A 27,987-nucleotide genomic window follows, 5' to 3' on the forward strand; every position below is an offset into this window, starting at 1 on the left:
GTTCACAGTACAGTTCATGCTGGTTAATTAACGCGTCTAAAAATCTTACACCAGACTTCCTGTTCATCTTTACGTGAACTACCAAGACTACATCAAGCTACATCTGAGCTTTGTCTATTTGGATCCTCCCATCAAACACAATCATACACCTTCCTCTGCCCATCCTGTTGCCATCCTGGTTATGGCATGAGCATAAGTGTGTTAAGGTATTTGACCCATATGCAAGTGTATGAACAGATGATGGATTCATATGACCATTTCAGCTGCAGAAAAGGCTTGGGCACGTTCCGGTCACATCAGCTAGTAATGTGCAGGCAGTGCCAAATTTAAAAAAACACACGAACCCATGCTAAACTCAACCTACAATATCATATATGCACACAATGGACAGCATCTGGAAGTCATCATGGAACAAGCTTTTCCTCTTCTGCACCACTTGTGTGAATCAATGCTAAGAAGAAACTATTTTCAGACACTTAGCACCGCATCAGCAAGATAGATAGATAGTTACAGGCAAAACTGGACTGCTGAGGAATTCAGAGCTCTAGAGGCAGTGGTCACACAACAGCTCTCTCACAAAGGAGCAGCTTGCTGGCTACTCTCCCACAGAGCAATCTGGGAAAATATCCCAGTACAGAGTGTTATGGGCATAGAGAGCAGATGTTTTCCACTGGAATCCAGTGCACACTGGGAACATACAAACACCATCTGAAATTGCCTGGCTTAAGGGAATTTGCTTGATCACATACCTAGAGTTACTATCTTTAAAAATGGCCCTATTCATTATGGATAAATTGGGTATAGGCCTACCCAATTTAAACAAAACAAAACAAAACCTCTCTAGCATGGCTAATATAAACAGTAGCCAGGTAACAACTCTGCATCAGACAGACAACTTGGAGGCAGTGGCTAAGCGCCGTGGCTGCTTTCAGATATCAGAATTAATACTGAGTCTCTGCATGATGCAATTGTGTACACTAGGCACTGGAATAAATTATTTTATTAGTTTAGGGAAATAGTCTCGGATTCTTGGGCATTAGCTCTCAACAGGGATACAGAAAATAGCAGCTATGGTTAGAGACAGTCATTTATAAGAAAGCTGGAGGTGCAGCCCATATAGGTTTCTTTTGTCCTGCAATCATCTTCCATCAAACAAGTTTTGTAGGTTTTTGAAACGTCTTTAAAACCTGAAAAACCTTATTTGCCAGAGGTAATGATTCACTATTAGCAATGAAACACTTGTGATACCACTTTTGGCTCTTGGCAGGGAAGTGGGGAATCATCTCTCCCCCATCATTATTGAGAATTGGAGCCATTAATAACCATACATCAGGGATGTTTTTCTCCCACCACTGGAATGCATACATGCTCAAACAACAGGTATTTAAGGGGATCCAGGGCACTAGGTATGAGTGTTTATGCTGGAGTGATTCTGCCATATACATTGGAAGTAGACATTACTTTCCATGTTTATCTTAGCCAAGAGAACCATTGCTCAATTGTTTCATCCATGAAGGGAGACGGGGATGAAACTAAATGACAAGCAGAGAAATCTCACTAGAATATCTGTTTCAGCCCTGGTCAGTTTGGGTGGTTTTTAAAAATGTGTGTGAGGCTTTTTTTTAAAGTTTGAAGCCATGCCAAGACACAGAATCATCTTTCACAAATCAAGAAATAATAAGACTCTTCCTTCCTGTTGTATTGCACCCTATGTGACTTTTTTCATTATCATCTTTTCAGATTCTTACAAAGCAAACCTAATTAAGAAGCTCTCTCATTAGTCTTCCAGAAAAATTAGCACAGCTTATGCTAATTACTCCTGTAAAATTTAATAAACTCATTGAAATGGGAATAGTCTAATGAGGTTTTATTTATTGAACTAGAATAGCTATATGGAAAAAAAGGTTAGAACATGGGAATCTCCACTGTGGCAATAAAAGTACAATTTATTCAATTCCTGCCCAGGAATTTTATAGCAAACCTTTTAAATTCAAATTTGAGTTACCGTTTGAATGTTAAATCTATGTAGAATGTAATAACAGGAAGTGGTTCGTTTTTTATTTTATTTTTTTGCTACTACTAGGCTGAATGCACACAGTGTCACTTGTAACAGAAATTGTTGCACCCTGAATTGTTTTGCATCACACTCGCTTCCTCCAAAGACTCGTCCCCTCCACATCTCCATGAACTTGCAGGTGCTTTTAGGGGGATGCATGCACCTTCCGCTTAAAAAATGATAATTTACCTTAAAATAGATGTTACGCCCTATCTCATTTTGCTATACTGTACTTTCTGTACAATGTAAACTGTATCATCCTGCTGTAAAATGAACTAACCAGGACAGGGAACACATGAAGGGCCAGTTGGGGCATGGGGGAAAGCTGTGTACCAGCACAGCTTGTGCCAAAGCAACAAATGGCTTTTAAAATGTCATTTATTGGGGATACTGGGCTGCGTTCAGTGTAATGCTCAGGAGATTCTTGTGCATTTCTGTTCGTGCAAACCAAACAGTATCTCCTCTCCTCCTCCCTTGCACTGTTCTGGGGGGGTTCTCCTGACCCTCTGGAGCAGGTTTGGGGAAGTTATGGGGCACACAGAAGTGGAGGGGGGGAGCCCACTAGTGCAATGATTTCATTTAAAGCAGCCCTAGGGCTTTTATTTTAATCTGTGTGATTGTGTTGGAGATTATTTTACAGCATCTCTAAGGCATATCTCTCTCTCTCTCTCTCTCTCTCTCTCTCTGTGTGTGTGTGTGTGTGTGTGTGTGTGTGTGTGTCTGTGTGCGCGCAACACAAACACACTGAGGCCATAACTCAGCAGTACTCTGTGGTAAAAGCAAATGCCCTGGTAACTCTGGTAGGGTTGGGAAGGACCAACGTAAACAGTATTCATAGCCTGTGTCTGGCATCCTTGAGCAGCTGACAGGACCCCAGTACTTACTCATCTCCAACCTTAATTCCCACCACCACCATCACCTGATGTGGCATTTGGAGCAGCGCCAGCTGACTGTATCAAGCCACCACTTTAATTTCTCTCAGTGCCCCAAACTTTTTGTCACTCTGAGGAATTGTGGGGAATTTAAAGGGTAACTAAATCCAGCAACACAGCACTCCTTGAAGTGCTATCATTGTAGCCAGGTGATAAGATACAACGATAGAGAGGGGACACTTTGCGCACGTTCCCCTCAAGCCTGGAGCCAGCCATACAATACTGGGCTATATGAACCGATGGTATAAAGCTTACAAACTGCCTATGAGAAAAATAGATTGATGCCACAGCATGGAGGGAAGACAGATCTCTAGAGTATAGAAAATTTCCTGAGGTCATTTTGATCGCAATCAAAACGTGCTCCTCTAAATACGAAGTCATTTCCCAATGCATCTGCCAAGGCTGTTCCAACACTCTACATTTATGATTAAATGGCTCCAGTTCATTCTGGATTATATATTATAAATGAATATAAATGATAATTGGAGGCAAAAGAGCATGTTATACAACTCTGTAGGTACAAAGGTTTTATATGTGTCATATATCCCCACTTTTCATAACACACAAATGTATTCGCTTTTAAGCTGCCTATATTCACCAGTGTATCTTTGAATTTTCAGAGATTCGCAATTGTCCAGAATTGTCAATACTCACATGTGGCTACTGTCATTCAAAATTTTCCAGACATGCTCCAATATCATTTAGTGTATGTGTAAAAATCATAAGTATCCTTCTTGATCAGACATTTGAAAAACCGTATTCTGCAGATATAGCAAAGAGGTAGTAATCCTCATAAGGAAACATGTCTATGATTTAAATGTGATCCTTGCCTACTTAAATGTAGCATTTAAGGTGCCCATTCTATTAATACAGGTCAAATACAAGACTGAGCAGTCTGCTAGGCATCAGAGAAAATCTTTGCAAACCCTCTCCCCTCTCCCCAAATGTGTCCTGCGAAGGATCACTTGCAAATAAAAAATAGCTAAATATGGTTTTGCATATCAATTGGCATAATAGCTTACAATTTTATGCACGCCAGAGTGACAGCAGAGTGCAACTCAACATATGTTCCAGCTCGTGACGGCTTTTTAATGTTAAAACAATTTGCAAAGTACTCTGTTTAAAACACAGGCTTCATATAGATTCCTTCGTGCTTTTCTAAGCCAAGGGGGAAATAATATGCACAGGGTAAATGTCACTAGTAACATCACCAGAGCCACTAGCTGTACAAAGCGCATACTTTATTTTGCCTAAATTGTTTGAACTAGCCCTGGCCAAGAAAAAGGTTTTAAGTACCCTACTGGGACAGATGCTAAGCGGCAACAATAGAAGCCACACTAATGCGATCCAGGTAACTCAATCCTGTTTCAAAAACACAGGGAAGGCTAATTACAGCACAGCTGAGTCAAATTTCTTATGCCACTGCAACCCAAAGGAGCGGGTCAAAATCAGATGTTATTCAAACCACAGTCATATCAACCTTCCATATCAAAGTCACCACTTAAAACCGAGGGAAGAATTTTAAAAGATTAACCAGTTCACACTCAAAATGTGTGGTGAGGCAAAGTTTAATAGAGCCCAGTTCCACAAACCAAATTCCAGCTTTTAATCTGCCTCAGCGCAAAGTTCTGCAATGCTGGTGAAGTACCGTATGACCCAAGTTGTCCAAACTACTAAGAAGAGGAACAATATGCAGATGAGGGTGCCTGGATCAGATGACTGATTTCAGCTTAGTAAATCAAGAGATGAACAGCTTTTGCCTGTCCACACAAGCAAAACAGCAAACCTAATTAACCATAGTTTGCCAATCATTCATTTCCAAGAAACCATGGCGCTTTGAAACATGCCAGGATATGTAACCACAGTTTGAAGTCGGTTTAGCACCCCTCACTTGCTCCAAAGCTTATAACCATTTTCTCCTCAGCTTGGTCAAAATGAGAAGTTGTAGTTAATTATAGATTTTGCAATTTGACTTCTTGCAATATGAAGGGAGGAACACAGGATCGTCACGCATGGGCAAAAAGCTTGTTCTTCTCTTGGCTTACTAAGATGAAATATGCTAGTCTAAAATGCAGTCAATGCCAATGGTTTTATTCCTAAAATGAACCACAGCCAGCACATCTATATGTAGGTAGAACCACACACATTTCACGTTCAGTATCTATCTCGTTGTTGAGAACCATCTAGGAGACATATAAATTTTCCATGCAACTGCAAGTGCCATCTTTAATACCCCATCAGACTATAATACACCTTGAATACACAACAGACACATTAATTAATTACTTTTGTGCTCTCCTGTGTTCACCTAACGCTCTTCAGCAATGCAAGTATGCAATATAAATTCAATGCTACTGTACTGTAAACAAACTCAGGAATAATTTGCAAAGACATTTGCCATGAAAGCATAACTTCTTGTTTCAAAAGCCATACCAAAGACATAAAACTACATAAATAAAATGGCTTATCAATCATGTCTTTCCAGTCACTGCGTAACAGAATGCCACCTTGCTCCGACGTCACACGGCACTTTCTGAGCAATCCAACAAAGAGGATGAATTGAAGGTTGCGAACATTAACTCAGGCAGCAAAGCAAGAGGAAGAGTTCCACACCACAATGATATAGTACTCCTTCTCTTAACTGATAATGGACAGTATCAGCCTTGCGTGGTCACTTAATTCTCACAAAGTAATGCGACATCGTAACAGTTTATCATATGTTTCTGTATGACGAGCTTCAATAATTAAAATGTAAAAGTGACTCTTTGGCTACAGCGTTGCCTAATTTGCAAGTCTGCCGAGTGCAAATTGCACAGAACAACTCCAGCGAATTTATTGTTCTACAGTGATTTATTCGGTCATGTCAGATTAGTAATTTGGATCGGTTTAGAAACCGTAATAATTAAGACAGGCAAAATGAATTAATCAACTGACAATACAATCAAAATTGCACTCAAACCAAAGAAAACAAGCTGGAATCCGAGGGTGGGGGGGTTGTTGAGAAAGGGGGGGCAGAGGAATCTTTAGTTTTCAGATATCTTAATGCATAAATAAAATAAAACAAACCTTACAATTTAGATAGATTGCATCCAAGGGAACTACTGTAGCTAAAAAGTGATAATGATTCAAACATTTTTCAAAGTAAAAAGTTAAATATTTATAAGCACCCAACCACATTTCATAAATCACAAACTATTATTATTTTATATTCCCGAAGCTTCCCCGGCACAGCATGCGAATCGAGGCGCAGAAAGTTGCAGAGAAAAATGTCCCCCTTTAGGAGCATGAATCAGAGACTAGCACCAGAACGCTCCACAGAGCCTCCACTCACAGTTACATTCCATATGGCCTTTCCACAAAAATCAAAACCTTATAGCATCACTAATTCCCTATGAACGACAAAATTACGCCCACGGACGCACATCACTCTTTGCCCATTAGCAACACAAGGCAGGTGTTTCATTATAATGAGGAGTCGTCGTCCCCCCACCCCACAAAAAGAAAACCAACTACCACACACACCACAAATAGCTCGAATAAATTCAAGGAAAAGGATAGCAGCCCTTACCTGTCAATTATCACTGGATCTGAAGGAGTCTCATTTCTGTTGCCGCAGCTTTTCTTGTCACAACAGCGGCTACAGAGCAAAAAGGGAGAGGATTTAGTGCAGCCATTACACTCTCAAAATCATAATTACAAATACAGGAGGGTTCACATTGCCGGCTAGAGTTACTGTTCTGTCCCTGTCTGGAAATCAGTTGAATATAGAAGGTCACATATGGGTTAATGACTAGGTCTAACATCTTGTACAGCTGGCAAGCAACAACAATTAATAAATAAAAAGGGGGAAAGAGGGTTATCCCACTTTTTAGGGATAATAATGCAAGATTTCTTGAGGTAATGATTATGACCTTCTCCAGTTACATTGCAATGGTTTGAGACATCCCATAGATAAGTTTAGAAAGAGAGCAGGCAGAAAACTCCTATGGAGAAGAGATTGTTTGAATGCACTAGTTCTGTAGATCATTAGAATCCTCAATCTCTCAGCTTCTCATTTAAAAACAAAAAACATTTCTAGACCTAATCGTTTTGCAGCTGTTTGTAAACATGACGGCAAGGTTTGGGAACGCTTGGAATCCAGAAAGCAAAAGAAATTCGTAATGTTTTCCATGTTGCATTATTTAAGACCATTCTCGCCACATTTTGTTCAATATGCTGGATGATGCCTGTTTGGAATAAAGACAAAAACTCTACATGGCCATGAAATTTGCATTTACACCTTATTAGCAGGTAATACACAAGTGTGATCATGATCTATTTCCACTTTGACACTTGGTGCTGGAAAACATACCAACATCTCAAATAATCATCTCTTAACAGTGAGATGCATTTTCATATTTCTTGTCTGGCTCTCATGATTCAATGCACAGGACTGCCCTGTGATCAAAAATAGTGATCAGCATCCATAGACCCTAAGCCAAATCTGTCTCTGAAGCCAATTCTGCCTGACCCTCTTTGGCTACCATACATCTCTGGCAAAACTAATTGCCAACAAGAAATGTATCGGTCTTTACATTTAAAATCCTATGGTACAGTTCAAAGGCACATGAGGGCACCATCTTGCTGAAGTTAAGCATAACTTGTTCTGGTCAGTGCCTGGATGGGTGACTATTGGGAAGCCACATGTACACTGCCTTGGAGTCCATTCCATGACAGAAGAAACAGGGGCATAAATGTAAGAAAACAAAAATAAAACAAATTACAAACACTGGAGCAGGTCTGTGGCCATGCTGGCTGGGGCTAGTGGGAATTTTGAGTCCAATAACACCTGAATGGCCACAGTTGTTAGGAGCTGGAGTCAGGTCAGCAAGAAAACACCTTGTGTCAGTGAAGTTAACTGTTTAGTCAAAGGAACCATGGGCGTAGCTAAGGGGGGCACAGCTGCCACCCCTAGAACAAGTAAAACAATAGAAATACTTAACTGACTGACCAATCACGTCAGTTCTGCCCCCTAACAAAAGTCCTGCCCCCCCCCAAAAAAAAATCCTGGCTACGCCCATGAAAGGAACCAAAACAGTGCAGGCCTAGTGATAACAGCAACCCTTCCCGAGTAGGTCTTGCCCCAATGAGGCAGTTGTGAAGACTGAAGCGCCCCACTTTCCCACAGCTCAGTCTCCACCTCCCCCCAGGGTCCTTCCCCAGCATCCTGATGCTCCTTTGTCTTGTCTCTGTTTGCTCCACCCTCTTCACTCCTCTCTGTGTTCTGGGAGAGAGAGCAGGAGGGGGAGACTCCTTGGCTTCTTCAGCAGCCGACCTCCACCTTGCTTCTTGAGCCTCCCTCCTCTCCAGCCTCCTCTTCTGGACTGCTCTCTGCCACAGCCTCTTTCTGCTCGCCAAACCCTGTTGCCTCTTCTGCTTCCGACACCTCCTATTCCCAATCTGCTCCCTCTTCTCCCTCTGAGCACCCATTGCCGTCCCACTCCCCCTGGCTCTGGGCCTTCTTCCCCTAGGGGTTCCCTTGGAGATTTACCAGCTGGTGCGTCCCACCATTAGGGTTGCCAGAGGACAAACTGCTGTCTTCCGGAATTTCCCCCCATATGTCACTTCTGCCTTTGAAATCCCAGTAATGCACAAAGTTGGACCAATCATACAGCAGGGTGAAGCAACCTGTTTTAAGTGGCACCATCAGGGTGGGTGGAGGAAGGGGCAAATTGCTACCTGAGTGGCAGAATCGTAGTAGGGTAAAGCAAGGGGGTTTGGACTCTGCTATAGGGAGCAAACTGTCTTGAGGCAGCATTCCTCATGTGTTACTCACATGACAGGGCTGTTGTGACAGGGCTGCTCTGTGCCCTGTGTGTGCGTGAGGGGAAGTATTGAACAGAAGCACTTGGGATCAGATACTTATATGATGAAGGAAATTTACATGCAAGCAGTACAGTGGTACCTCGGGTTAAGTACTTAATTCGTTCTGGAGGTCTGTACTTAACCTGAAACTGTTCTTAACCTGAAGCACCACTTTAGCTAATGGGGCCTCCCGCTGCCGCCGCGCCACCGGAGCACGATTTCTGTTCTCATTCTGAAGCAAAGTTCTTAACCCAAGGTTCTATTTCTGGGTTAGTGGAGTCTGTAACCTGAAGCGTATGTAACCCGAGGTACCACTGTATATGCTGTTGGCCTCCCATCAAAAATGCTAAAGGGAAGGCCAGGGTTCAGGAAGGCTGGGAAGTGAAGGGTGAAGAGGACCAGCAATATTCAATGTGAGACTTGAATCTTGCCAGAATTCAGCCCCTCACTGGAAGCTCACCCTATACCAACTGTGTGTGAAGATAGACTTCTTTCCCCCAGTAGAGTTCTTGGAAGTGTCGTGCCATATAAATAGCTCTCCAGGGAGAGCGACAAAGGTTTGCTTGTGCTGTGCAACAATATTGCGAATAATGTATGGGGACCCACCAAGATTGGCAATAAAATGATAAACGGCACTAAGCATAACAGAAGCGCCTTTTACAAAACCAGACTGTTTAAGCAGTTTTGCGAAAACAAAAACGGGAAAGAACACACAACTCTTTTCACAGGGCAGAAAGCTCACAGCAGCTATAAAGGGCTTCAAACTTTTTTACTTTTTCACAGATGAATGGATTTCCACACCTGTGGGGAATTGGCATTGTTTTGGCTGCGCCAAATATAAGGAGAACCGTTGATTTGTTCTCTGCTCCGTAAAAAAATAACTTTTAAGACATATCAGCATCTGAGGACTGTCTATCAATTTTCACACCACCCTGTCATATTTCCCCACACCCCCACACTCATGTACTGCTAGAAACATTTTTTATATCTTTTTTTTAAAAAAAACCAAACCTGCAAATAGCACTCCCTTCCAAAGAAGTAGTACTAATTAAAGATGTGACCTCACCTCCTCTCCAAGATGAATGCAAGATTAAAAAGTGATCGACATAAAATAGTTTTAAATGACTGTTGAAAACTAAGGGCCCCACCCAGACTACTGAGGAATTAGTAAGCGATAAGGGGATGGGCAGAATGCGCGCATTAAAATAGTTAGCAATAGAGGGAGAACGCACAGGGACCCACAATGAGTCATATCTGAAAAGAATTGCATTTTTATTCACTTGAGTGATAAGCACACTCATTCCACTTGTTGATGCCTCATCCCAAACCCATGCCTAGAAACCTGGCCTCTCCTCAGAGCATCTGAAACCCTCAGAACTGGGTTCTACTTGATTATTGCATGAATTTATATGTAGGAACATAAACAGAACAAACAAGGCACAGTTAAGCACTTTTAAATCTTATTTTTTCTTTTTAAGCATGTGTTTCTCTCTCCCTTTGAAATCAGCAGGACTTTAAAAGTGTTTAGTTCTGGCTGCATCATGATCAGTATATATATTCCTTATTGATTTTCATAAACATAACTTTTGTGAGAGTGAGCTTGAAACAAAGAGTGCTTCTCCTACATTAAAACTGGCTTGTTGTTGTTTTTTAAAACAACATATGGACAATGCCAATAAATATACAACTCAAAGCAAATTCATTTTGAGGATTCAGGGTGGTTGTTGTTGTTGTTTTAAGAAAGCGAGAGCTGCAGACCAAACGAGGTTTTGCATGAAATATCTGTGACTGGATCACTGGATGTTTTCCTACCTCTTTAAAAGCAGCCATGAGAGGGTCTAATTTGAACTGGAGCTGTAGTGCGGTGAGGCACAGGGCTGATCCAAATCACACACACCTGAAACTAATGTCCGCTACATGGGCACCTGTCCACAGCTTCAGGAGGACTATTTCAATCAGGGTCATGGTACACTACAACCCTGATCTCATTAAAGCAGGGGTGAGGAACCTGGTGCCCTCCAGGTTGTGGCTGGGCTACAGCTCCCATATTCCCTGACCATTAGGCATTTTGTCTGGGATGGGTGGGAACTTCAATCCAACAACATCTGAATGGCCACAGGTTCCCCATGCTGGAACTGAAATCGAATGATCGAAAGGATCGTGGAGGTATATGCACTGGAGAGCCAATCACAAAAACCCCACATCATGTCTCATTTGATGCCTAAGAGAGTGAGCAATGACACAGGAAGGCTCTGGGTAAAATGACTTTATCAGTCATGAATTCACTGGGTAGACACACACACACACACACACACACACACCAATCTATATAATGGTGAGAATCTCAATCAGCCATACCCAGCAGTTGTAAGGATTTCTGCACTGAACAATGTGAAGCTTGGCATATACTGTATAAATGATAGGTATTTGTTCTGTGTATGTGTGTTGTTTGTGTGGGTGGGGGGGTGGGGGGGTGTTGGCTCATTTAGTGCTCTGAGAATGATCAGTCTTGAAACCACCACAGAACAAAAAGCAGAGGTAAACCATCCTGTTCAGAAGCTAATGATGGATCTGGGTTATACTATGTTAGAACATGAGAACGATAGCCCCAAAATAAAATAAAATAATACTGTAACCTGTGCTGCATTGAGAGTACAGTGGTACCTCGGGTTACATACGCTTCAGGTTACAGACTCCGCTAACCCAGAAATATTACCTCGGGTTAAGAACTTTGCTTCAGGATGAGAACAGAAATCGTGTGGCAGCAGTGGGAAGCCCCATTAGCTAAAGTGGTACCTCAGGTTAAGAACAGTTTCAGGTTAAGAACAGACCTCCAGAACTAATTAAGTTCTTAACCCGAGGTACCACCGTACAGTATAGGAAGCTGCCCCTTGCAGATCTTGGGGCCCATTCACATGACTGCCCTTTTTACTGCTGCTTCCAAGGGATGGTAACAAAGGGCCAGAACCTGAATTGTGCCAAATTCGAAGCCTGCCAGAAAGCAACCAGACAACTGTCTGATTAACTGCCATTTAAAAGTAAACACAAGCTGACGATAACACAAATTTTCTATGGTGAAAAGAGGACGCTGCTCTTTAGAAGTCAGGTTGCACCTTGATATCTCCATTGCACAATGGCCACTAACAAAAATTAGCTTTGCAAGATTCTCCTCTAATATGAATTATGAAGCTATTCTTGTCCTCAGCATTATTCTTATTTTTATCATCACCAAAAGAACCATCTCTTCAAGATACTTGGAAATCCTGTGCAGTAAACAAGCAACCGCTTGTAATCTCGATTCAGTTCTTTGCCGTTTCCACTCATCCAGGATTTCTCCTCTACATCTGAGCCCTTTGTTTCCTCCACAACACAGTCCCTTCCATTTTGTAAATATTCGGTTTTGGTGACATAAACTCAAAGTTTTATTGTGCCGTTAGCCTTGATCGAAGGCGCTGCTGAAAGTTGTTTGGGAATTAAATATCTAAAACAAGCTATTCTGAAGCACAGGGCCTTCACTATTTCATGTCTGGAATGAAGAAATTTCATCTTAGAGAGAGCAAGCTGTCTTTCACACCATATGGCTAATGGTAGTGCATAGCAATTAGCTGGGCTGATTAATGGGGAACAGACTCTAATTTTATGCTTATAATTGAGGCTGCATTTGAACCCCTGGTGCAGATTCAGCACATCCCAGCTTCCACTTATAGCAGGCAGGGAAGCGAGTGGTAGAGAAACCAAGGCTGGAACACACGCCCTCCAAACCTTCCTTATTGTTGAAAAGTGTGGTATCAGTACAACCAATCAGAGGTTTGTGCATTAAGATCAGGCAGCCAGATAGAAAAAAGAGCATCTTTTATAGTTTGGTCAACATCTACGAATGCTCACATTGGCCCTAAAATATTTTAACAGGGTATTACCCTCTTATTTCAAGCAACATGTCCTTTTCTGCCTTCATGCATTTGTAAAGCAGTGAGAAATTGAAAGATCTATTGCACATTTAAGAACAATGCAAATACTACATCAAGTAAATTCAAAATTTTGGCCTAGAATGTTGTTTTCATGTCAAGGTATATTGGCAGCCATGTAATTTACTGACACAGATATTAAAATTGGCTAACATCTAGTTATTTTTGCATTTTTGGTTTATTTAAAGTAAATATGTAGAGTTTTGTATAATTTAAGGAGAACAGACTACCGTGTGTTGGCACTATAAATGAAAGGAAGGCTTGTGGGTGTTAAAATTCCAAGTGCCATCTGTTCACACTGAAATCATGGGGAATTTTGTCACTATCTTCAATAAAGCGTGGTTAGCGTCTTATCTGATATAGTTGGAGCCCAGAGAAATCAGACTGAAATTTGTTAAGTTCCTTCCCCGCCCCGCATTTCGAACTTTCTCCAAATTACACCCATTATATGCACTTCGGTAGAACAGTTCTCGCCTCAAGGAGCTCTCAGTTTTAACAGTGGCACAACAGGCAGAAATTCAACATGTGTGTACTGTCCTGTATGGAGATATGGGGAAACTTCACCTGTTGGAATTCTGCCTGCTGCACAGTAAAACTAAGTAAAACTGTAAATGATCCCTGTGTCTCACTTTTGGAGCCTAGGTTTTTATCCAATGAAGTTGTCTTGTTAGTGCAAGAACGACTTGCACTAACAGGACTTCCTCTTCCCCCAACCACCCTGCCCCCAATCTGTGATGGAGGTTCCCCCAACCAACTGAGTGGATTGGGAGGATGCAGAGAAAGGAGAGGGAAATGAAGACCCATATTGCAGGTGAAAGCACTTGCACTCATGGGACAAATCCATTCGATACAACCCCTAGAGACCTTCAAGAATACACTGTTTCAGAATTGACACCAGAATTTCTGATACAGTCATCTGGAGAACTTGCCCACTTTTCAAAGTGGAGTATCCAGGTGAAATAGAATAAAGGTTTCCTGCACCTCAAATAGAAGAGGGAATTTCAGTTGCTGGAGCTTGTCATCCAAGCTTTATCTACTGAAATTCCCTCTCCTACACAGCAATCAAAGGAAAGGGAGCTCTGGGGCCATTTTTCACCAGGCCTCCCTCCTTACATCAGTGTTTCACTGCACAGAAATTCCTGAAATTTATTTTAAAAAATACTTACTGGCTTCATTGAAATTGTAGGGTCATGCCCATTAGCATGAGCTTACGGATCTTGCTGAGAGTTTTGTCACATGGCCTAAGAAAGAAAAGGCCTCGCCTATTCCCTTTAACAGAGATTTGTTCTGCAGCAACCATCAGCAGCAGAGCTCTTCATGGCCTGCAGCTAAACGTACTCACCTGCTAAGTGCTGCCAATCAAACTGCCATTAAAGGGACAGGCACAGGAGCCCGGTGCAAAAGCTGGCAGCACCCTATTGCAATCCTTCATGGAATCGGAAAAGCAAAAGACCCACATCTTTATTTCTTTTTTTAAGAAAGAAAAAAGATGCTGCGATCAGTTCCCAAATAGCCCCAGTAGAGTTGCTGCTGCTTAATTCTGCCAGATCCAAAGAAGCCAGCCCTGGATAGAAACACATGTGGAAATATTTCCAAACAAGGACAAACCTTGTGTCGAGCCAATGGCCTCTTATCCGAGGCTTCGAAATGGGTGTAAATTTGCTCCCATGAATGGTCCCATTGAAACGAAGAAGCCATAGTAAACCTGAGCACCAGAGTCCTTGCGGCATCCAAGCCTTATGTCTGCATTACAGATATCATCACCTTGACCACAGACCATATTCCCTTCCCTGGCCCCCTAAAACGCCCTTCCCAGGCAGCCGAAATGGCATCTCGCTGCTGAGAATAAACCTGTAAATCCGTAAAAAGATGACAACATCCTCTGCCTTTCTGTCCGGCTGAATGAAAGCCCATCGTGATCCCAGAGGCCTAACATGGCAATTTTACTGCTGGGAGATTCTGCTGGATAATGACTCCTCCTCGAAAGGCAGCAATTTAGACGCTAACATTTTTGGTGTGAAGACATTTCCCGCGCCTATTAAGGCTACAGTGTCTAAACGGAAGCTTCTCATACATTGTTGAGGATTGAGCTCCAATAAATAATTGAAAATGTGTATGATGACTGGGGCTTTGCTGCTAATTGCAGGTGTAAAACTGTGTTATTTTGGGCTTCTTGGAAGGAAAGAAAGTGATGCTTTTACATTCCAAAATAGTTACAGGATCAACCTACTTTCATTCCCCCCCCCCCCCCCGCTTTCTTTTTTGAGACAGGAATTAATTTTGCATTTGCTAATTAAATGGTGACAGGAGATTTCTTACCTGCACATTATTTCATGGGTGAGCAGAACTCTGCACATTTCTGGGTTCTTGTCTTGGCCTTCGTACACTATCGCCTGGAAAGAAAGAGAAACAGGAAGGGGGATTTTATTTTATTTTTTATTTTATTTTTAACCTGCAAAGTGAACGTGCCTGGAGAAAATGATCACCGACACAGCACATGAATGCATAACAATGTGGCAAGCCAGTTAGCTTTGCTTAAACAGACGGCATCCTAGCAGAAATTGCCTCGAGATTTGTTGCTGGAGAGTCCCAGAAGCGGAGCAGAGTGAGAGCTTTGCTCTGCGCTTTTCTCTCTCCCCCCCCCCCCCTTCTGTTTTAACCGATGCATTATGCACATCTTCTGAGCGGTGTGTAGGATAAGCTTTTTTAGTAGTCAAGACAACCACAATGTTCTTTTCAATTCAGAATAAAATATAAACTTAATAGCAGGGAGGAGGGGGGGCGGGAAAACCAGGAAAGCTCAGAACACTATGGGGCCTATTCATAAAAAGAAAAAGTTAATATATTTTTAATTCAAAAAGCATGGCTGTACACTTAACTAGCTACTACCAGAGCACAGAACCTGATTCACAACGTGCTCTGTAAAACTCCAGCCTAGTTAACTATGCTAACAAATTAAAGGAGAGTAAATTCCTGTCAATGCAAACAAACAAGTTCTGGAAAACAAGAGACTAAGCCAGTAACACAGATGCACCAGAACCTAAAATGCCATGTCAGTATTTTAGTCTGCTTCATGCGTTATCAATTTAAGCATACACCTTATGTGACACAATATGTTAATCCAGGGTGAGGAGGTAGCGGTCGCCTGGATGTTGCTGTGCTATAACTCCCATCGTCCCTGACCGCCGGCCATGCTGGCTAAAGCTGAGGGAATCTAGAGACCAACAACACCCGTTAAGTCATCAAAGACATGCTGGTCATAATGTGGAGATGGGGAATAACTGAGGGGGGTGGAGAGGGGCTGCTTAATCGTCCTCCCATCTGCCAGTGCTCCCCAAACCTCATCCCTTTCCCAGGCCAGGCATATTTCTAGGCTCAGATCTAGCTGGTCAGGGGAAAAAAAGGGGGAAGAAGCAAGCCACAAGGAGAGGGGGAAGGGAGAACTGGGCGGCAGCAGAAGGATTAAGCACCCTCATGCTATCTGCCAATTCACCCAGGAGTTGTCCCCACACTGGGGTCAGGGGTAAACTTGACAGCCAGTGTTGGTGCAGCAGTTAGAGTGTCGGACTAGGACCTGGGAGACCAGGGCTCAAATCGCCACTTTACTAAGAAGCTCACTGGGTCACCTTGGGCCAGTCACCACCTCTCCGCCTAACCTATCTCATAGGGCTGTTGTGGGCATGAAATGGGGAGGGGGAGAACCATGTGCATCACCTCCTTGGAGGGAAATAAATGGGGTAAAAAGGTAAAGGTACCCCTGCCCGTAGGGGCCAGTCTTGACAGACTCTGGGGTTGTGCGCCCATCTCACTCAAGAGGCCGGGGGCCAGCGCTGTCCGGAGACACTTCCGGGTCACGTGGCCAGCGTGACAAAGCTGCATTTCGAACTGCTAGGTTGGCAGGCGCTGGGACCGAGCAACGGGAGCGCACCCCGCCGCGGGGATTCGAACCGCCGACCTTTCGATCGGCAAGCCCTAGGCACTGAGGCTTTTACCCACAGCGCCACCCACGTCCCTGAAATAAATGGGGTATAAATGCAATAAACAAACAAGCCCAGGGTTAGGAATGTGTTTGTTTCACATCATCTAGCTCTAGCCTAGGACGCATTAAATAAATGCCTCAAAGTGGTACGTGATCAGTACATGTTTACAAACATGCATGTTGTACACAGCCACACTTGTCAGGGAGCGGATCCCTGCCACGTGTTCTCTAGGTGGCCAGCCCGGATTTTTGCTGCCACAGAAGAATGTGTGGAATAAATCATTTCTAAACAGTGGGACTTCAAGCTGTCCTGGTCTGTCCATTCCGCCTGTACCTTTAAGGGTGCAGTCCTGCACATGCTGACTCTAAGTTGGTGAAGCTTACAGCTGAGTCAATAAATAACGCATCAGCCTGGGCTGCAAAAACTGACAAGGAAGGGGAAGCTGTGCCACTATGCCATTTGCACACAGCAACATTCTACGTTGCAATCACAACAGAAATCCATGTGCCATCTGAAGGAAGTTTACAGTCCCCCCTCCCACAACATGTACACAATGGGGGCGGGGGGGGGAATATGACTCTGCACAACAAAGAGAAAACAAATAGAATCTCAGGGAAGGACTTTGGGGCAGACACCCATGTCCCCCTTCGGCTAAAGGGCCCCAAAACACTGCAGAAGTAATACGCTGTTGCTATTTAAAGAGAAAGGATCCTCCATGAAGCCTAATGGGCTAGAACACAAAATCATTGGTCTGGCCCTTTAAAAGACTTTTTATTCTGCAGCAATCAGCAGGCAAAGATTTTTATGGCACAGAACTGCCCTCACCTGCTAATTGATGCTGATCAAATGGCTGGTAAAGGAATAGCTATGGACGGCGGGGGGGGGGGGGTTCAGTTCAATAGTTGGCAACCCTAAAAGAAAAGGCTGGCTGCCAAAATCTGCAACAAGCTATTTATTGAGGTCCAATAAAAATGGCAAACAACCTCATGCAGGGTGTACTGCTGTGCAGGGGCATATGTTTTTTGCAGGATGGAGCTCTGCATTTGCAATACTTAACCTTTCGTGCCATCTTGTTAAAGGTAGGCCATTAGTAAACTCCTTTTACTAGGGTGAGCAGATGCAGAGGAGGGCAGGGCTCCTGTATTTGTCTTTACTAGTTGCAAAGAAAGGGGGTGTTTTCAGCAGGAGCGGCTTATCCTGCGATGGCAAGAAAGCCTGAGTCGACTGAAACGCCCTCCTCTACACAACAGTTTAAAAAAATACAGAAGCCCTCTTGTCCTTTGTCCTCATGTGCTCCCCCTGTGCTTTACCAACCGCAGGCAGGAAATGCTTCCAAATTCACCAGTAATTTAGGTGCTGCATAGAGGTGCATCTTCCTGTCTTCTGTCTCCAGTAATGAGTGAAATAGCATGATGACCTACAGAACCACATGTGCATCTTCCTGGGCAGACTTTGGTACTGTGGTGTCCTAAGCTAGGCCAAAACTTGCCACCCCAGCCCTCATGCCATGCCAGGCTTTGGGGAGGAGGGCTCTGGAAGGGTCCTAGAGCCTTCCTACCTCCTCCCCAAAGCAGTAATTAGGTTTTGAGAAGGTGAGAGGACTCTAGGACCCTGTCAGAGCCCTCTTGTCTCCTCCTCCTAGCTGAGCAAGTGCTTACCAGGCTCCCTCTGCACTGGGTGCCCAGTGCAGTGCGGGGGAACTGGTTGCACTGCCCTAAAACCACCTCTGCATCTTCCATTGATGCTTCTATATAATGCAAGAACAGGAAAATACTGCCTTGGCTCAATCAGACCAAAGTTCTGCCTAGCCCACTCTGTCTCCTGCAGTGGCTGAGCAATTCCAGTTATTCCAGTGGCCAGTTATTCCCGCTGACCTGTTCTTATGTCAGGTACACTGGTTCTGAACATGGGTGTTCCATTTTTGCTATCATTCATTCATTCATTCAAAATGGTTGTAGCCTGCCTTTCCTCAATGAGCCCAAGGTAGTTAACGATGCAAGTTGAAACAATAACTTAACCATTTAAAAAACAATTTGGCAATGGAAAGAAAAACAACAGCTATAAAACATTAAAACAAGAGAGAGAGAGTAGAATGTGTGTGTTTTTAAATAAAAAAGCAACCATCAAAAACAATGTAACCACAGCCATTAAAACTACTTCAAAAGGGAAATAACAGTTTATGTCCCCAAAGCCTTCCTAAAAATGAAGATTTTGACTATCTTAACTAAGGAAGGCCATTAGAGTGTTTTGTTTTGTTTTGTTTTGTTTTGGAAGTAGAGAGTGGAATTAGCTTTCCTCAAGAGGGAGTTGTGGCACTTTAGGCAGCATAGTCATTGAATGACTTAGCTTCCTATTACAGGTTTAGGCAATATTCATGTCTATGAGTGAATCGTTTCAAGATGTACTGTATACAAATAAATGTGTCTCACACCTAACTTAGCCAGGTACTCCCATTTGCTTCAAAGAGACAATGTATATTTACAATGTATCAGTAGATACCAGCCAATATCTACTGATGCTTTATTGATGTTTTTCATTATGCTTTATAGACATTTGTAGATAGGTTCCATTGCATTTTATGTTGTAAGCTGCCTTGATATATTTTATGAAAAACTGGGGGTCCATAAACATTCAAATATATAAATAAATTAAAATGCACATAGCTCAGTTGGTAGAGCATGAGAATCTTAAGGTTGTGGGTTCAAGCCTCACATTGGGCAAAAGATTCCTGCATTGCAGGGGTTGAACTAGATGACTCTTGTGGTCCCATCCAACTCCACAATTCTATGATGCCAGAGCTGCAGTCCGCAGCATCATTTGGCACACCCTTACTAAAAAGGGTACCGCATAAAAACTTTGCTTTTAAAAGTATAAGTCGTTTCATGGCATCCCTAACACAAACCAACAAGTAAAATTTGTGTGTGTGTGTGTGTGTGTGTGTGTGTGTGTGTGTGTGTGTGGCCAGCTCAAGCAAACTAGTACAGCTAAACAAGCGGAACAAAGCCATGCATAAAATGAGACGGCTTGGCACTGCGGTAACTTTGCTTTTGAAAAGGTTGCCCACTGAAAGCGATAGGAGGGGGTGAGGTTTGCCTGTGCAGCAGTCATGAATCTTAGCCAGCAAAAGTAATTGCTTAAACATAGTATTATCACACTCCAGTACGGTATACTATATTTTAATATGATTTAGTAGTGCTGTAAATAATAGCACTGGTGTTGCTGTAGCTTTCTGCAGCCTTCACGCCAACGTCACTTTTTAAGAAAGCTCGAACAGAGCTTGTACAGAGGGACTTTCTCAGCATCTAACTTTATTGCAGAGGGTTTGGGGGGGGGTGTCTTCCCTGGGTCCAGATCTTATCCCTTTCTCATCAACCAAGATCTTAGCTTGCATTTCAGAGGGATTTCAGCCTGTACTCCTTTGCATATATTGTTCCACTTGTTTCACCCACTGGGGCTTTGTGTACCAAGTGCGTTTCTCTTTTCCCTTTTGAAAAGCCACTGACATACTTAGCAGGATCTGAGCTCAGTACTGCAAGGTTAGAGAAAGGGATGCAGCTCAATAGCATTGCAAGTTAGTTGCATGCCGAGACTGACCATCAGCATCTCTCATTTAAGCAGATCTTGGGGAGCAGGGCTGCTAAGGATTGGTGCCTGATGTCTTTAAGAATTGATGCCAGTTAGAGCCAGTATCTGATCAATGTCCACAGTGCCATCTGGGCACATGCCAGGGGCCCCCATGCCAGGGGTGAGAAGCAAAATTGTGGGAACCAACAAATGTTTACCTTTATACAGTGGGCTATTTTACACACACACACACACCTCTATATCCTTCATCCAGGCAACCAGGAGGCATGATCTGTTCAAGGATACATTCCAGTTAGGCAAAAAAAAAAAAAAATACTTGAAGGTGTGAAATAGGGCTGTTGAGGGCCAAACAGAGAGGCCCTGGAGGGCCACATCTGGCTCCCACTACTGAGTTAGAGTGAACTGCACTGGGCTAAACAACTCCATATCCACTCACCTATTTACATGCACATCTCACTGGCTTCAGTGGAACTTTGAGCTGATTCATACTTTTCCATAATGGTGACTTACTTGAAAGCACTCCATGTCAAAATCCCTCTGTACATGCAAAGCCAGTGCATGCAGATGAAGTGGGTTTTGGATGCGCAAGGAGAACTAGGGGTGGTTTGAAACATCTCATCTCCATAAGGTGCCGTGAGGCAGTTTCACCCAGACTCTGCCACGCACCTCGCTGAATTGCTTGAACCAGCTCTAACTTACAAGTCCTTAGGCTTGGAAACACAGAGAAACCCTCATGTTAAAAGCATTTGTGGTGATCCAGAGATCTCTTGCAGATGAGGGGGATCTGCTGTGCAGAGAGGCAGAAAAACATTCCCATGGATGGAGTCTTGCACACAATTAAAGTGAATGAGGAAACCACTCCATGTAAGGAGGTCTGGGTGCCCACCGGAGTGCACACAGAGTTCTGGATCTGTGCAAGTAAACACTATACTGCACTAGAATCATTGGTACTAATTCCTACATCAGACGGTGCTTTTAAAAAACACACAATGATTTGCCTCTTGGAATTTTAAAGGAATATTTACAAGTAGAGGTTTACCTGTGAATCATCATGACCAGATACAGGTGCATTTAATATAAATCAATTATTTAAATAAATGAAGTTTTAGTCTACTGTGATTTTTGCAGGTTTTGATTTTTTTAAAAATCTTCCTAGAATCAAAAGGCAACATGAGTGATTGATGCTGTGGGGTTTGTATGTTATCAAGAGTGGGCTTTTTGACCGCAGGAATGGAATACCAAAGGCTTAATTGCATTTGATATGTCAGGTTATCTAGGCGCTGCCAAAAAGCCAGCAAAGCTGGGGCAATGGTGTTTTGCGCTGAATAATTGATTTTGCATTTAATACAGCACAGTAGGGCCCCAAAGGATCCCACCCCCTACTTAAGTAAGAACTGAAAATGTTGAAGCCCCACCACTGTGCATGCTCAGCTGCCAATCTTGCCGGCACCGGAGTCAATGTGAGTTTAATTGCAGCAACATCAGCTTCACTAGCAGCTACAAATAAGAGCAAGCAGATTTAATTCCCTCCCTTTCTTCACTTCCTCTCCATGCATCTGCTATGCTTACTTAACCTCCAGGTACCTACTTTTTAAAAAACAAAACCCAGCTAAATAGCAATAATGAACAAACAGAGTCAACAGTGTGGTATCTAATCACCTGTCTGTTGTGTTTAACATCAGCAGTCCTTTTGCTTACGTGCATAACATCCTTAGCCTTGCGATGCACTAGGGGCTCACTTCAATTTCTTTGCACTCAGCTATTATCAAGGCAACTGCATGTATTAAAACAGAAGCATGGCCAGGAGATGGACGCTGCCTACTTCTTTCAGCTCCCATTCTATGAGCCACATATAGAGGTTACCAAAGGTTTTGCATTTCCTTTAGGATTGCCAACTAGATAAAAGCAAAAACAACCCTCTCCTGCCCTATAACAAAGCTTTGATTTGCATAAATCAGCAGGCACCACTTTTGCAGCTAAGCATTATCACCTGCCAATTGCTGCCTATCAAACTGTGCTTGGAGAGCTGCATGTGCCGATTTGAAAGTTGGCAACCCTAACCCCCCACCTCACACACACACACACACACACACACACACACACACACACGTGTTGGGTTGTGCAGATGCTCCTCAGTATTTCCTTCTTTGCAAGAACAAAAAGGCAAGCCAGTTCTAGGAGCCTATTTGACCAAACACAATTTTACCTGCATTTCAGATTGTTTACTGATAATAGCTGTTCAATGAATTGCATTAAATACCATGCATGTGTTGGGAAGGGCCTTAGCCCAGTGGCAGAGCATTTGCTTTGCATGCAGAAAGTCCCAGGTTCAGTCCCTGGCAGCTCCAGGTAGGCCTGGAAAAACTCCCTGCCTGAAACCCTGGAGAGCCACTACCCGTCAGTTTAGGCAATGCTTAGAAAGCTGGTCCGACTTGACATAAGGGACACTTACAAACACACTGATGCAACATTCCTGCCAAGATTGCCCCTACTTTATATGTGAGCCTGGTCCATCCAAGGTGCTTAGGATCTGTGCACAAGCACCAGGGAAATTAGATCCATGTCACCCAACTATGTTGAGCAGGTTGATGCACCATGTGTTCGTGCAGAAACAGTGCAGTGGACATGACCAACACCATGCAAAAGCAAGAGCATGCTAAAAAAAAGGACAGGCCATGCTCTCCATGGCCAAGTCCCATGAACACTTTGCCTGCTGCAGAGTGAAATCCAGTCAAAGGGGAGGAAAGAGACCGTCTTGGGCAGAGAAATTGCAATAAGTGGTCCTTAGTGTTTGTTCAATAAGCTGGCGTTACTTGGCTAAACTTGACATGCGAGTGTCTAGAATGTTGCAGGTATTTAATTCATTAAGGGCCTGTGGAGAACAGCTTCTTGTTATCCTTCCCTTGCACCATTATCAAGGCTAAAAAATGGCAAACTAGATTTATTCAGAAGAATAAGTTTGCAGACCTCTAAGCTGCAATGAAGGACCTGGAAGACCAAAAGAATCCCCACCCCCCTGTGTATGAATTATCAGATAACAGGATACACAGGGTGCCACTCTATTTTGGCTCTCTAAGCCACTCTTAGGATGTTACCTCTTCTCACAAATGGCACAATATAAGAAGTGTGGGGCTGACTGGTTAGCTTACAGTTGCCGTCTGTGCTCACAAACCATGGCGGCAAACATTTACAACAGTTGGTTTCAGGACGGAAGGAAGAACAGTCTCAGATCTTTGCAGCTGACAGAAACTCAGGTCCCACTACAGGAAGTTGCTAAATTATGGTTCCTTTAAACACACACACACACACACACACACACACACACACACACACACACACCACCCTTCTATTGTATGCATTAAAAGAAAATGGTGTATTGAGCTAAATATTTCCAAATATTTTTCATGCTCTGTTCATGAAACCAAGACCTCTGGTGGGATAATTGTCAAAGTTATGCAGGGCTCTGCTCCAGTGAAACCCAGTTACAAAAGGAGATCAATAAATTAGGAAGAAGTGAAAGTTCCCCGGTATAAAGTTAGACTACTGTAGTACTAAAAATAATTTTGCAAATGTACACCATAACCCACATGGGTAAAGAAATAAACAACCATGTGATGCAATTTCCCCCCGGTGTGGGTGTGTTTGTCTTTTATAGTTTTAACTCTGGGGTATGTCTTGATAGGAGGTTGGAAAAGTATATTAAAAGGGCAATTAAATCCTTTCCCCTTACCTCCAACTAGGACCATTATGTTTATTAATTTAGAAATAACTTTTAATAAATGGCTTTTAGAAGACATCTGAAGGCAGCCCTGTTTAGGGAAGTTTTTAATGTTTGATGTTTTATCGTGTTATTAATATTCTGTTGGGAGCCGCCCAGAGTGGCTGGGGAAACCCAGTCAGATGGGTGGGGTATACATACATACATACATACATACATACATACATACATACTGCTACTACTTATTAAAAACATTTCTATCCTGCTCTTCATTGCTAGTGATTTCAAAGTGGGTTACAAGTTAAAAGCAACACAAAAAACACTCAACAGCTTAAGAACAGGAGCAAATGCATGGCAACCCGAAGAGGTCAGGACAAATAGTCTGACATTAAATGTTGAGGAAGGCCTGAGCAAAAAGTCCAGTCTTTAGCTGGTGCCCAAAGCAGAACAGGATCAGCATCCATCCTATTTGAAAGGGAAGAGCATTCCAAAGGCAAGGTGCCCCCACCAAGAAGCCTCTCCCCCACAATACTGCCATACAAATATCAAAAAATGGTGAGGCTGTTGAGAACCACCTTAGCTGACGTTAATATACAGGCTGGTCTATAGGGGAGCAGGTGTTCCCTCAGGAATTGTGTTTCCAAGTTGTTTGGGGCTTTCTGTACACAAGTACCAAAACCACGAAACTGGCACAGTCACATATTAGAAGCCACTGCAGTTCTTCCACAATTCGTGCTCACTGCAGGCCGCCTCTGACCAGAGGTGGATTTAAGGGAACACGACTGGTTTGCCCACACTGGGTGCCAAACTGAGAGGAAACAGTAGCAATGATGAATAACAGAAAGTGAGAGGTGGGAGGGGGTGAATTTTGGCATTGCACAGGGAGCCACTGAAGTTTTGAAGCCCACCACTGCTCTGACAGGAGCCTAGCCACATGCAACAAAACTTCCAGGGCAGCTTCACATAGAGTAATCCAAACATGAGGTTATCAGCACATGGGCCACAGTAGCCAAGTTCTCCCTGTCATAGGACGGCAATAGCTGGCGAACCAGCCAAAGCTGAAAAGAGGTGCTTCTCAACAACAAATATTTTAGGAGCAACCCAAACTATGCACTGGTTCACTCAGTAGCAGTGCAACCCCCTCCAGAACAGGACCTCTGACTCATTGGGATATATGTCCAACCACACTGGGGGTTTTTTAAAATGCACAGATTTGGATATTCCAGCGGGACATGCTCTACAGTTATAACTAACTTGTTCCATTAGCTGCAATGTTACTTAGGAGCCACTAACTTTAGCTGGATTGGAGCCCATGGGTTGTATCCAACAATGTTGCTGAGCAGGCAGTAAGGTTTTTCATCTGCAGAATAGGGTAATAAGTTGTTGTTTTTAGCAATTTCTCCCCACCCGCTCCTCCAAACCTCTGCACCATATTTATGGCAGGTGAGGGGAGCTGCAGGGATGGGTGGGATAATTGCCTGAAATTGCCAAAATCCCCTTTCTGCTGGCAGCAGTCTTCTGTTAGCTGAACACCACCACTGGATATAACCCAATGTGCATAAATGGTCACGAACCAATCCCTATGTCCCTATATCCAGCAAATTATCTCTTACCACTTGGGATATCTGAGTGCTATCTAACATTATGCAGAAAAATAGGTGTCCAGATAAAAGAAGCATTTTATACATCAGGTTGCATCCATAGGTCTATATCTGGAGAAGGGGCAAAGAGTATTTAGATAATCATAAAATACCAATCATAAGGGTGTTGTATTGATAAAGCCCTGGAAATATTTAGGAATGAGTGCTTAGATTCTGGATTAAAATAATTTCCACTTGCAATATTTAACCAGCCACTAATTCTGATTTCCGGCTGCAAAGCAGCCTCTCATTATTTGCTATAATATCTTAATAGGTAGAGCAATAAGGGATTTCCCAGACTGGCCCCCAAAATATAGCGATTATTTTTCTTGCTCAACAGCCCTAAACCAAAAGACACTAATCATTGTTCTCATTCTCTCATCCCCGGCATGTTGGCTCGCTAATCAACTTGAATTCACATGAATTAAATAAAATTCTTGCCCCCCTTAATATGTTCGTTTTCAACGCTTCTCAAACATTCACATGGAAACAACTCTAGCGTAAATATCCCAGAACAAATGGCTGTATATTATACAGGAGGGAGCAGTTGGGCTGCCAGACTGGGAATGCACTAGGCCATCTGGCCCAGGCAGTCGCTCCAAAATCCTCAGCTTTGTTTTCACCCCCAGACTCCAAACAACACATTTTCCACTGTGATGAGTTTACATTTTCCCAAACACACAGGTCCTGATCATGCATGCAAATTTCAGACTTCTGCATTCTTCTCCGTATGAGGAAATTAAAATCACCTGCACTTTCTGACATGCAACCAAAGGAACACTGAAGCTGCTAGAACCTGGCTCGATTGCAAACTTTCTCTGTTGCGTTTTCAAAGGCGCATTGTGCTCAATAGCTCAGATTCTGCAGAGTTCTTTTCTGAATGGATTCATAATATTTTAATCGCCTATGTGCCAGCCACAGAACCATGCAATATGCTGAGCAGAAAGCTGATTGAATACCTATGTGCATTGGCACAGCAGGATCGGAGCAAAAATGGAAAACTACATATGTACCATGTGCATCATGCTCAGCGGCAGGGAGGGGAGGGAACAGACATCTATAGAGTTATTTGAAATAATGTTTGATATAGCATCTAGAATGCCTTACATGGGGGAAAGTCCTGCAGGAAACAGCTCTACTTATTTCTACGAAGTGCATTAGGACTGAACTGTGAAAAGATCTGCTCTCAGCACTGAAGAGAACTTAACGTTGTTCAGTGAAGGGTATTGTTTATCAGGTTGCATACATATATATTTACATGCACATCATTCCAGAGCTGAGAAGCACCCACGGCATCCAGCTTTACATTGCCAATACGTCCAATGCCAAGTGTGATATAGACACATAAAACACAACATGATACATGCACACGCTTGAAGGCCTGGCCAATGTTAAAACTTCAGGGACAAATTCACATGTTTGGGGCAAGGGAAGTAAGATTGGGTGTTTGCTTATATGCATGCAGAGACAAAATTAATGCCCATAAGCCTAAATCAGCTCTCACTGAAGACCAATTGGGGTAAGCTTTGTCACTATACCAGGACCCAAGTCTAATTTCTTAGGCAGCATCGGAGACTGCTAAATATAGGCAAGCAGTTGCATGCAGGTACTGTCCCATTTAAGCCAACAATGGCTTATTCATGAGTAACTATTTCAAGATTTCTACCCAAAATACACCCTTGTCTATTCTTAGGCTTTAGGGGTTGTTTTTTTAAAAAAACATACAGATGAAGTTGGGATACTATCCATGACTCATAAAACACTATTACGACCTGCTTTATTTTTTAAAAAAGCAATATCTCAAGCCCAGCATCTGTCCATGACTTTTCATACAGAGAGTCTCAAGCATCCAGACATTTAAACAAAGGAATAATAATAATGCTAATACAATTGGATGAAAGTGATTGCAATCACTGTGGATAATAAACCATCTATTAAAGTTTATTTTTCTGAATTAAATGATTATATAGTTCAGTTACCTGCATGCTTATGTCAATATCACTATAGATTTAAACCACCCTTTCCCTTCAATACTGTCTCTTCACTGACACCTTCCTAAAGGCAAAAGGGACAACCTATTTGTTCATTAACCTTTTCAGATATATTTTTTTAAAAATAATATTTGCAACAAATGTCTTTGAAACAGTGACTGCTGTGTAGGACAGTCATTGTTGACGAAGGCACGTGCGCAAGTCTCCCGCTGACGCCACCCCATTAAGGCATGCATGCTCCTGCCACAGTTTCATTTCAGAGTCATCATTCCATTA

The 27,987-nt window shown here is 42.9% G+C and overlaps 1 protein-coding gene across 7 annotated transcripts in view; it reads right to left on the bottom strand.

Moving 5' to 3' along the window:
• The window catches only part of EBF1 (EBF transcription factor 1), a 383,413-nt gene that overhangs the window by 347,140 nt on the left and 8,286 nt on the right, over positions 1–27,987 (bottom strand). For all 7 annotated transcript variants that reach the window (XM_077924635.1, XM_077924631.1, XM_077924629.1 and 4 more), the window contains exons 5-6: positions 15,117–15,190; positions 6,557–6,625 (exon numbers count right to left, since the gene is read on the bottom strand). In XM_077924635.1, the coding sequence (XP_077780761.1) occupies positions 6,557–6,625; positions 15,117–15,190 (143 nt within the window). The remainder of the gene's footprint in view (positions 1–6,556; positions 6,626–15,116; positions 15,191–27,987) is intronic.

The sequence above is a fragment of the Podarcis muralis genome, chromosome 2 (genome assembly GCF_964188315.1).
Source record: "Podarcis muralis chromosome 2, rPodMur119.hap1.1, whole genome shotgun sequence".
Classification (NCBI taxonomy): Eukaryota; Metazoa; Chordata; class Lepidosauria; order Squamata; family Lacertidae; genus Podarcis; species Podarcis muralis.